General features: G+C 39.2%; 1 protein-coding gene across 1 annotated transcript; it reads right to left on the bottom strand.

The window, feature by feature from the left end:
* Positions 1–2,031: 2,031 nt before the first annotated feature.
* Positions 2,032–11,007, bottom strand: PCYB_095250 (tubulin-tyrosine ligase; the record flags this gene model as incomplete). Its single annotated transcript, XM_004222640.1, has 2 exons — positions 2,032–9,227; positions 9,477–11,007. 2 exons carry the CDS (start codon positions 11,005–11,007, stop codon positions 2,032–2,034), a joined length of 8,727 nt encoding a protein of 2,908 aa, XP_004222688.1.
* Positions 11,008–11,651: the final 644 nt, after the last annotated feature.

The following is an 11,651-nucleotide window of genomic DNA, read 5'->3' as shown; positions in this document are numbered from 1 at the left end:
GTTATACGAATCTTCGCCGTTACACAGCTTATATTTTAAAGAATTTTTTTTTTTTTTTTAAAGTTGTATTATGCTTTCAACTTCATTTAAAATGCTGTTCGAGTAAGTAGCATCCCCTTCCGCACATTATATATGCTCACGCATGTGCATACGTACATGTATCCAGAGTTGTAAAATGGAGTATCATACCAACTGGGTGTTGCAAAAAAAAAAGAAAAAAAGAAAGGGTTACTATTTACTTCTCACAGAAATAAAATCGTGGAGCTATTCTTCTGTGCATATTATCATTTTATTTTCTTAAAGTATTCTTAACGCATCGCACAACATTTTTTTTTTTTTTTTTGCCTTGTTATTTTGCAGTATGGGGGCAGGAAAATTAACAAACCATTTCACAATGTTATAATCGTGTGTACACAATACCCGTTAATGTACGTGTACGTGTGTTTTCTTTTTTTTGTTTTTTTATTTATTTTCTTTTTTTTTACTTTTTTTTCTTTTTTTTGGCGAATTCCCCTACTCAGAATAATCATGGGGAAAAAATGGAACAAATAATGCCCTACCGAACAATCTCAAAAATACATAACATGTGCGTTTTCGTTTTTTAAATAATTAAAAAGGTGTGGCGGAGAAATTTAGTGCATGGAGTTTACGTCCCTCAAGTGCGGCATACGTATTTTGCTCTATTTTTTTTTTAGAACTTTTTCCCTTCCATAAGTCGTCTCTCAGGTGTGGCGTTCCTGGATAATTTTACACAAGTGGAACTTGAATTTCATCCAAAAAGTGTGTGCTCGCAAAGTGGAAAATAAAACAAAAGGGCGTAAAAGGGCTCAAAAGCTCCTTATCGGATAAGCGATTGAAATACTGAACAAATGTGACGCATACACTTTTTCTTCCTCCCAGATTGACAAAATCGCAAAGTACAGCACTTTTCCTATTTGGTCCCACAAACATGCTAGTTGCAAATTTTTTTTTTTTTAAGCCAATTTGATGCCATTCTTCACGCCCAAAAGTGTAAACACATATTCCATTTCTCTTTTTTATATGATAGAATTTCATTCCTTTTTTTTTTTTTAACGTTTTTTCTTGCCTTATTTGTAAGTTGTGCCCATTACACACTTTGGAAACATTCTGCCCTTCACCCTTTAAAACTTTATGAAATTTTACCGAATCTAATTTTAAAAACGTGCACAGAGAAGAGATTCACACAAATGAGCATTCACCAGTAAGCATACTCACATGTGCCATCATCCAAATGACATAATCACAGAATGGCATCCCTAGCAAGTAAACAATTTCAATTTTTCTTCCACAAACTGGCAGATTTAGGCTTATCACTTTCCCCTTAAGGTAAAAATGAATTTGTTGCAAAAACGTACTAAAATAACGGCACATGCACCTTTGTCATATGAAGCGGAACATAAAAGGGATAAAGAAATAGGCGTACGGGTGGGTAAAAAAAATTTGTTAAAAATTTCATACAATTTGAATTTTACAAAGGTAGAATTCCTTTTTTTTCTCCTTCACAATTTTTTTAAAAAAAAGATCAGCATAAGTGTACTTTTCTAAGGGGCGTGCATAAAAACTACAAACATGACAACAAAAATAAAAATACAATTAAAAACGAAAAGGATAATATGGTACGAAAAAAAAAAAAATTAATAATCATAACTGGGAATATAAAGGAAAAAAAAAAAAAAAAGGAATAAATCGGGAGCACAAAAAAATTAACGTAAAAATTTAGACCATGGTTGCGTGGATTCGACAAAAAAAGACGAGCTGCGCAAAGGCTGCACAACCAGATGATGACAACATAACGATGCGGTTGCAACAAATATGGTTTCATAAAAGGAGAAAAAATATATTTACAAAATTTTGGAAAAATAAAACTTTACAGTGGGGTGGGGCTCTTCCCCACCCCCAAAAAAAAAAAAAAAGATGATTAAGACAACGTATGACACTTAAATGGTTAATATCTCCTAAATGTAGGACACCATTTCTTCATGCTTACAGATCCCCCACCCCCCTTAGGCATTACGAAAACTGTATTATTCCGTACTTGTTAAAAATAAAATTTAAAAAAGTTTCCAAACAAATATTTTTAACAGTGGGATTAACGCCTATTTGAATGTACTCATACAAATTGTAAACATTGCTGCAAACATTTTTATGCCATAAATAATTATTTTTTTTTTTCTCCTCCACTTGGTGAATACCATTCCTGGTACAATTTGTTCTACTCAATTCGGAATGCAAATGATCATATAGTACTTCTCCTCCCTTCTGAAGAAAACTGTTGACGTCTTTTTTTGCCGAATTGACCACATCGTTACAACCGTTACAATCCTTATTTTCCCTCTTTAAGTAAGCGTTATTATATTTATCCTTTTCTCCTTTCTTTTTACTCTTAACGTATTTTTTCATACCTCCCATGCCAGTGTCTGGACCTCCACTAGCGAACAAATTATTTCCTTGATTGTTCAGTTCGTCAAACAGGGCACCATTATAGGGGTACGAAACGTTGTACGCACTAACGTAGCTAATGAAGGGGAATATCAAAAGGGCTATCTGTTGCATTAGTAAAAAAAAGTCGATAACTGTTAAGCCTTGGTTTTTGTTAATGTACTTGCTGAAGAACACTTGCCTCATAAATAAATACTCCAAGTCGTATATGTTCATTTTTTTCCTCCTCTTGCTCTTGTACTTGGTGCTGCCAATTCCTATGGTGTTGAAATTCACCAAATTGTTTGACGTTGGGACTAGGGAAAAGGGGCAGAAGATGGAGGCATAATACGAGCCGTTTACGGGCTGTTCCTTACAGCGGTTGTCACTGCGAATGGTGCATTCATTGTCGGTATTGCCACCATTTCCACCATTGCCCCCTCGGAGGGAAGAAAAATTTGCAGCATCTTCCCCCCCTCTACCCCTGCGCTTGTAAATGCGTTCCTCCGACAAAATTTCGTTTGACAAATCAGTGGGGTCCCCCAAGCTGGAGTTGTTCGAGCAGTTCTCATCACTGACGTGTCTTTTCCTGTGCATTCCAGAATTCCCCTTGTTCTCACAATTTTTATTTTTCAAGACCTCCTTAACGATTTGAAACATTTGATTTTCGTGCGTGCTTTTATTTACCTCAAACAAATTATTGTAACTGCTCGTGGGGATATCTACATTTTCAATTATTTTATTTATTTTTACATCTGCACACATGCAAAGGAAGGTATTTTTGTCAATGTAATATTCGACCTTCTTATTATTCTTCTTCAAATTCTTGTCATATTTTTTTAGCACAAAATCGAAGAGAAAATAACAATCATTGTATATTTTCATTTCGTTATAATATTTACTCGTTTCTTTTTTTAAATTTATGTATATGTTCTTTTCTAGTACATTATTTTTTAGGGGATGTAAAATATCTTTCCTGATTTTTGTGTAGGTCTTTTTCAAGTCGAACGAAATGTTTTTATTGTACAGTTCTTCAAAATTGTTTATGTCATTATTGTTTATGTAGCGAATTCCCAGGACATTTAAGCAGTTCATGTATTTATATAAGTTACTCCTAATCATAATAAAATTTTCGATTTTCTTTTTATACACAATGTCACTAATATTTCTTGAGAGTGATTTGTACGTTTCCACGTCATCGTTTAGGAATCTATCAAACTGGATATCTTCTTGATTATCGATCTGTACGTATGTCTCCTTATTTAGAATGTTGTTCTCGATTAGTTTGTTATCCCTTTTTAGTAATTCTTCATAACTGCACATTTTGTTCATTTCTTTTTCATGTGGGTCTTTTTCCCCTCTGCTGGGGTACCGCAATCGTTCCTCTTTATTACATTTCGCGCTTAAGACGCCATTTTGTTTTTCCCCTAACTGGTTAACAAAGTTTCTGTCCACATATTTCACACTGCCATCACTGTTGCCACCGCTACTATAACAGTCGTATGCGTACGTGCTGCTACTTCTCTTTTTTGTGCCCCCCACAGCATTCGATTTTCCGTATCCCCCATTCTGCACTTGGCTATCTTCATAGTCCATATCTGAGCTCGTATACAATCTTTCGTCGTTCGAAAAGGAGCCCTCTCCTTCGTCGTAATTGACCTCCTGCTGACTTGCATACTTTCTTTTCACATTTGTTGGCTGTCTCCGCGGATGGTCTCCCCCATGGGCATCATCACCAGGTGTTTTCTGCATTATGCCGTTTAGATAACCGGTGGTGCTAATGGATGGTCGGCTGGAATACCTGCCGCTATGTCCGATTTCTTCGCTCGTTTCGTTCGATGTGATTCCCTCGTTTGCTGGAGTTTCCACACCGCCTCGGTTCGTCACCCTCGTTGAGTATCCGTCCTGGACCCCCTTATTATTGCTGCTTTCCAGTTGGCTTCTTCCCCCCTCAGCCTCGTTGTCCATTTCGTTGGACAAACTGAAACTGCCGATATCATTTTCATCAACGCACGTGTCGACGATGCTCATATTTTCCTTTTTCAAGAATAAATCATTTTTCGTTTTTCCCTTTCTTTTTATCACCCTGTTCATCACTTGCGCATTACTCCCCAGCTTCCCCTTTTGCGTGCTACTCAATTTACACTTGCTTATTGACTCACACTGGTCATTACACGATAACTGATCTGTGCACCCCTTTTGGGGGTAAATTTTGCGACCACTTGAAAGCACTTTACCTACACCGCTATTCCGAGTGAAGCCATTTTTTTTGTCAATTTTGTTATTGCAGGGTATGTCATATTTGAGATTTTCCTTTGGTAAATACGTGCTACTAGGTTCGCCTTTTTCTCCCATTTTATCGCCCACTTTTTCGCCCACTTTTTCGTCCATTTTTTTGTCCATTTTTTCGTCCATTTTTTTGCCAATTTTCTCGCCCATTTTTTTGCCCATTTTCTCGCCCATTTTTTTGCTCATTTTCTCGCCCATTTTTTTTTTGTGCGCCCCCCAACTTTTGACATTCCTGATATTTACGGGGACAAACGTATCGTGCGTGAACCCGCTTTGAACCTTCACTCTGCCTATTCTGTCAGTTCTGCCGGCTTTACACACTTTTTCTGCCTTTCCCGCTTTTTCTGCCTTTCCCGCTTTTTCTGCCTTTCCCGCTTTCCCTGTTTGGTCTTCCCCAGTATTAACGCCTGGGGGTGTGCCCTTCTTGCCCCTTCTCCATAAATACTTTTTATAAATTTTCCGATACACAATTAAAAACATTTCGCTTATCACGGGCTCCTTGACGTACCTGTCGAACATGCTCTCCAACTGTATTTCAAAGTTAGTGTAGCTTGGATCAATGTAGTCAATACGGAGGGACGGGTTGGAGTTAACCTCCAGCAACCATGCTTTGCCCGTATCATCCAGCAGGATGTCCAACCCAATTAGCTGATAAAAATAAAAATTGTTATTAAAATTGTACTTTATCTTTTCCTTAATGTAGGAATAAATTGCCAAAGAGGTTAGACAAGTAATTTTCTTTATCTGTTTCCATATATCATCAATATCGTATCCATTATTCTTCAGGTAAATAAAAACATCACTCAGTAGTTGCTTATTATTATTCTTATCATGGATATTTTTTTTTTTAATATATTTCTCATTGTCTTTATTAATGCTATAGTTAGTTAAATGTATAAAGGTGTTGTAAATGTATCTCTTTTTTTTTTTATATTCCTCTGTGCACAATCTAGCAAAGCCAATTTTGGACAAGTATATTTTAGGGTAATGTTTCCCTGGAAGTAATAAGATGTAAATACGAAAGTCAAATTTCTTCTTATACATCAACAGGGGGTTGTCTATATACTTTTGAATAATGTAGCAGTTGTACCCATTCAAAATATTTATGTTAATGTCGCTATATTTATGTATTACTTTGACTCCGATTCCCATGCTTCCACAATCTGGCTTCATAATGTAGTAATCTTTATTATTACTGTTCAGAATGTACTTTATAATATTTTTATTTTCCGGCAATACAAATGTGTTTGGGTAGAAGTCATATAGGGACGGGAAAATCAGGGACAAGTGGGACAGTAAAAATGTTAAGGCCTTTTTCTTTGTATACATATACATGGATGGGATTCTATTTATAATTTTTTTCTTCTTCATATAATTGTAATGATCAAAATCGGTTATGTTATATCCTATCCAGTAGAAGATTCCTTTATTCGCATTGTCAATGCATTTTTTCCAATTCAGTTTGCTAATGCACGTGTGGATGAGCACCCTTTCGTACCTGGCCAACTTGGTGTTTATGGTGATATTACTTTTCCCCTTCATGCTCCTACTTCTGTAGTTGACTTTAACTATGTCGTCCTTGTTCCACGGTAGGGCTACTTTCCGCGCTCGCGTCACTCTCTCTCCTTCGTCGCTCGGTTCGCGGCTGCAACCGTTCAGGCAGCTCATGTCGCTCATATCGACCATGCCGCTCACACCACTCATACCACTTACTCCGCTGCTCCGACTGCTTCCCCCATCGTTGCTTCCATTCACACCCTTATCGAACGCCCCATCCGATTCGCCCTTATCGAACGCCCCATCCGATTCACCCTTATCGAATGCCCCCTCCGAGTCACCGACCCCATCGTTTGATCGGACCCCATCGACTCTCCTTTCAGCGCCACCATTAACAGGGTCCTCCTGTAGGTTACTTCCTCTAAAATGTGCCACAAAATCGTTCCTTTCCATTTCCTCCTTTTGCGAAGAGTTACTGAGCGCTTCCCCCACATGGAAATGACTATCCGTTTGATTTCCCCTACCAAGTAAGTTCATATATTCAGAATGGGAACTGTCCTTTAAGTGCACCTCGCAGTGTCCTCCATTATTGCTATTATTCGTGTTTTTGGTAGACAAATCGTTACAAATAGAGTTGTTAATTTTCCCATTTGACGAGACTGAATTAGTGCGTTGTGTTTCTCCAGTTTTATCGTCCCTCATGTAATTCACTTCCTCTTCCTTTTTGGTACCCTTGCCCCTTTCATTTTCACCCCCTACACACCCCTTATTCATATCATCCCTTTCAGGGCTACTCACACATGGAACATTCCTCTCCAGAACGCTGGAACAGCGTGTATTCATTTTTAACTTCCCCTTCTCGCTTCTCATCTTGGCATTTTTATTCAAATTATTTAAGTGATAAATGTACGAGTCGGTTAAGTTTTCCATGCTGTACTTCTTCATCACGCCGTTTTTTAATTCGTTTATATTTTTATTCAAAATGTGTTTTCCCCTTTTTTCTTTACTCCATTGTGTATTTCCTGCATTGGTACTTTGGTAAGCATTCCCATCTGCGGGATTTTCTGGGGTCACCACTTCACACAAATGGTAGTTTTCCCGACTGTCACTTTTGACCATCTTGCTGCTGCCCTTCGCACCTCCTAAGATAAAACTCGGGTTGGATGGGGACCACCAACTAACTTCGCAATTCTGCTCATTGGGCGTGTCCAAATGGGTTTTTTCCCCCCCTACGTGGTTTGCTTCTTCCCAACGTTTGCAAAGACTCGCACGCGACTGCCTATTGTGTACGCTTCCCTGAACGTAGCCTCCTGCTGATCCTTCTCTTTTCCCTTCATTTTTTAGATGACCCCCCCATTCGTTATCGTCACCATTATTATCATCATTTTTGCCATCATTATTGTCATCATTATTGTCATCATTATTGTCATCATATTTGCCACCATTATTGTTATCATTTTTGCCATCATTACTGTCATCCTTGTTGACATCGTTAATGTTGCCATAATCGTCAACCTTGAACGCAATTTCGTCTTCCTCCTGCTTGGAACTACATCCCTGCGCCGCACCCTGCCCAGCAGCAGTGCCTACATCAGGGCAACATGCTTTATTCCATTGCAGCATCGGAGTGCCCCTACTTCTGTCTGCAATCCCTGTCTTGGTCATGCTGCATCGTTTAATGCTACTAATATGAAGGTCACCATTTCGGGTGCCTAAATATACCTTCTTTATTTTGTCATCTCCCCGGGCCGCTTCACTTATTTTTTCCTTCGCCTCTTCCTTATGCAATACAGTTCCATGAACGTTCGCAAAAATGTCTAACGTCTCTTTTTTATCACAACACATATTGGATCTCCCTTGTGGTGTTTCTCTCGAGTAGGTACCTTCACTTGGTACATTAAAATTATTTTTTCTCTTTTCTGTCCTCATTAATCCATTCCCATTTTCGTCAAAATGGACGATATCTCCGTCTCGTCCCTCACTAAAGTTAATTTTCTTACTAACACAAGACAAATGTTTATTGCTATCCATCATTACGGTATTACTTTTAACATGTTCCCCTTTTGGGGATGATTTTTTACTTTCTAGGGTGGGACTCTCAGGAGTAGCACTTTCCTGTGTTCTGTTCACACCCGCGAACTGCGCTGTAGTGTTAAAATAGTTAGCGGTATTTCCATTTCGTGTGCCATATGCACTTGTTTTATCATCGTCTTTTCCACTGTAATCGTTGCTGTTACTTAAGTAGTAACCACTCTGCGGATAAATTTTCTCCACCGTCCTGCTCTTACATGTTTCATTTATTGCCATTTCGGACGTACTCTCTTTTTCCGAACCTCTAGCTGCTCCTCCCCAGTAACTTACACCTCCACTAGGTACGTGTGCAATTACGTTATTATTACACTGCTTATCGTTTTTTTCTCCACCATTATAATTTCCATGATGATTCCTATTGTCTATCTCAGCTGCCATCTTCTTAACACAGTTGCCGCTAACAACGTTTACACTGCCGTCAGTGTTGATCCTTTTTACATTTTTTGAAACAGTTCCCTCGCTACTGTTATTGACATGGGCGGGAGATGGTGGATGAATATAACCATGCCGAATACGATTCACTCCTTTGGATAACATCACATGGTTGCTACCCCCATTGCATATGCTGCCATTCCTCACACCGTTGATATCATTCGTACAACCGCTACCATTATGGTTCCAATTTTGAGAGATTTTCCCTTTAAGTGCATAATACTTTTGAAGGTCTTCATTTCTAAATTTTTGTATGACATTTTGTGCGATGGAGCTGTGTTCTTTTCTTCCCTCGTCTTCCTGCGTAGTGTAGTACTCAATTGGACTCACAAAATTGCAGCTGCTTTGGTTTAAGTTCTTGCGTAGGGTGAAATTATGTCCTTCATTTTTACCATCCATTTGGGCATTACTCCTGTGTACTGGTTCGGGCTGGACATACTTCAAGGCAGTGTGGTTGCTTCCCCCCCTGTTTTTTGCTTCTTTATTGGGGGCATAAAGGCATGGTGCTCTGCCATTCTTGTAAGCAATGCTTTCTTTACTCAATATGGTTAAAGGGTTGTTACCATGTTGATTGCCATCGCGTTGGTTGCTGCCGCGTACATTGTTGCTGCGTTCATTGTTGCCGCGTTCATTGTTGCCGCGTTCATTGTTGCCGCGTTCATTATTGCCGCTTCGTCTGCCGCACGCGTCTCTGAACTGGTTATGCTTCTGCGGGGCAAAGAAATTACCATAACTGGCGCTGTATGATTTGCCATTTTTCGCGGAACATATGAGCAAATTGCTTCTCTGCACCGCGAGTGGGTCATCAAACCTGTTCGTGAATCTGTTCTGTTGCACGTTGAGTACTGGTCCGTTACGCAGTTCACATAGATTAACGTTCGCCTTCAATTCTGCTTCTGTATGCTTGCTTCCGTTTGCGCTTTGCATCACGTAACGATTTTCCCCTCCCGTTCGTTGTAAATGCACCTCGTGAACCACCTTTTCCCGAGGGGTTGCTTTTGAAATGGATTTTTCTCCCATTCTCTGTTCATTCGAAATAAGTACAGATGGGTTAAATTGATTTTCCATCCTCTTCGAATTGCTTACACTTTTATGACTCATACTTTTAAGAGAGTAGGTTCTATTCAGGAAATTTTCATTTGGGTTTTTCCAATATTCATTTTCGTTTAGGGGGGCCCCACTTCCATTTGAGGTCAAATGTGTCATAGGATGTACATTCCTGTGCAGTGGACCACCTGGGTTGGTGAGCATTTCACTTGTGACATGGTTGCCATTCCGGCTGATCTTACTGCTGATACCATCGGGGGGCTGCCCAAGTTTGGCATTGCTGAGAAGACCCCTAAGCGGAATCCCCATTGTCTTACTGGAGATCCCTTCGTGTGTAACATTTTTTATCCCCATTTCGATAACATGATTTTTCTTTTCGTTTTCATTCCGATTCATGTGGCTCAATGACCTTCCAATTTTCGCATTCCCATAAAAGTTATCACTACGTAGTGCTTCATTTTTCGTGCTTAATTCAAGGGGGGGCAAATTCACATAATTTTTTAAGTTATTTTGCACCCCCCAATTGGGGTAGGCTTTACTTCTAAGTATTAAATTACTGTCTTTGTCACTATATTCATTATCGTTATGATTAAAATATGCTCCTTTCCTCTGTTCATAATTGTCATTTATATTAATATCGACCTGAGGTACGTAATCCTTTGGAGGGCACCATTTTTGCTTTAAAATTATCTTTCCATTTTGAGCCGTACTATTCGATACCCCTTTCTGTACCGCATAGTCAGGATAATTAGATTCATATTTGAGCAAAGCATTTTGTAGATGGTAATACGGGTTCTTCAATCTGTACGCATTGAACAAATTGTGCGGATTGTATAATGAGTACTCGCTGTTATTTACATCCTTTGCATTTCTACTGAAGGAGTTACTTTTTGCCTGCACACTGAAGGAACTACTCTGTTTTCCCACTTGTCTAGACACACAGCCGTTCGAGAATCCACCAAGTTTGTGTGCCCTATGTGGTAGTAACACCGATTCCTCCTTTTTAAGATTTGTTATGACTACTTCTCCAATGTCAACATTTTTCTTTGTTGAAAAATTTACGTTATTCCATTGCCTATACTGATTAGGTGCACTTTTTAACAGCGTATGCGTGGCGCCAACTTTTGACACGTTTCCTTTTTTCCACTCATTTTCTTCGTTGTTATGTGCGATGTTATATGCGTTGCTAAATAGCTTACTGAACGTATTCATGTTTCTGCTCTCTTATCGTATTTGCAGTAGAGATATATCTCTCGATGTGTACATACGCAGGTGTGCATGAATCCCCATGTGTTGTGCGCTTCCCTGTTACGTGACTTACACGGCGGGGAGGGGAGGAGCTCTACCTTTCTATATTTAATCTGAGTAATTGTGTCAGTTATGCTGCTACAAGGGTTATACCTGCGTGTTGGCCCCAAAATTGAAGAGTACGCTCCTTTAAATTACGCTTCAACGTTGCCTCGACTTTGCTTCGACTTTGTTTCGATTTTGCTTCGATTTTTCTTCGACTGTGCTTCGATTTTTCTTCGACTTTGCTTCGACTCTGCTTCGACTCTGCTTCGACTTTGCTTCAATTATGCTGCTACACCCCTTTGCCGTTTCATTATACCGAGAAACAGTGCGCATATCAGTATGTACACGAATATACAAACACCGTTACGCACAAGTTGCCAGAAACAGTTGCTTCATTTTCTTCCCCCTTCACACCTTCCCATGTATGGGCATTTCAACCACCTGATAAATTGTCTTGGACAGAATAACACAAAACTGGACAGACAATTTTTCAGAAAGTAGATCCACAAGAATATTCACAAAAGTGCCTGATTAAACCACCCCCCACTAATGCGGGAACAATG

The sequence above is a fragment of the Plasmodium cynomolgi genome, chromosome 9, assembly GCF_000321355.1.
Source record: "Plasmodium cynomolgi strain B DNA, chromosome 9, whole genome shotgun sequence".
Taxonomy (NCBI): domain Eukaryota; phylum Apicomplexa; class Aconoidasida; order Haemosporida; family Plasmodiidae; genus Plasmodium; species Plasmodium cynomolgi.
This window is presented reverse-complemented; position numbering and strand designations above follow the sequence as displayed.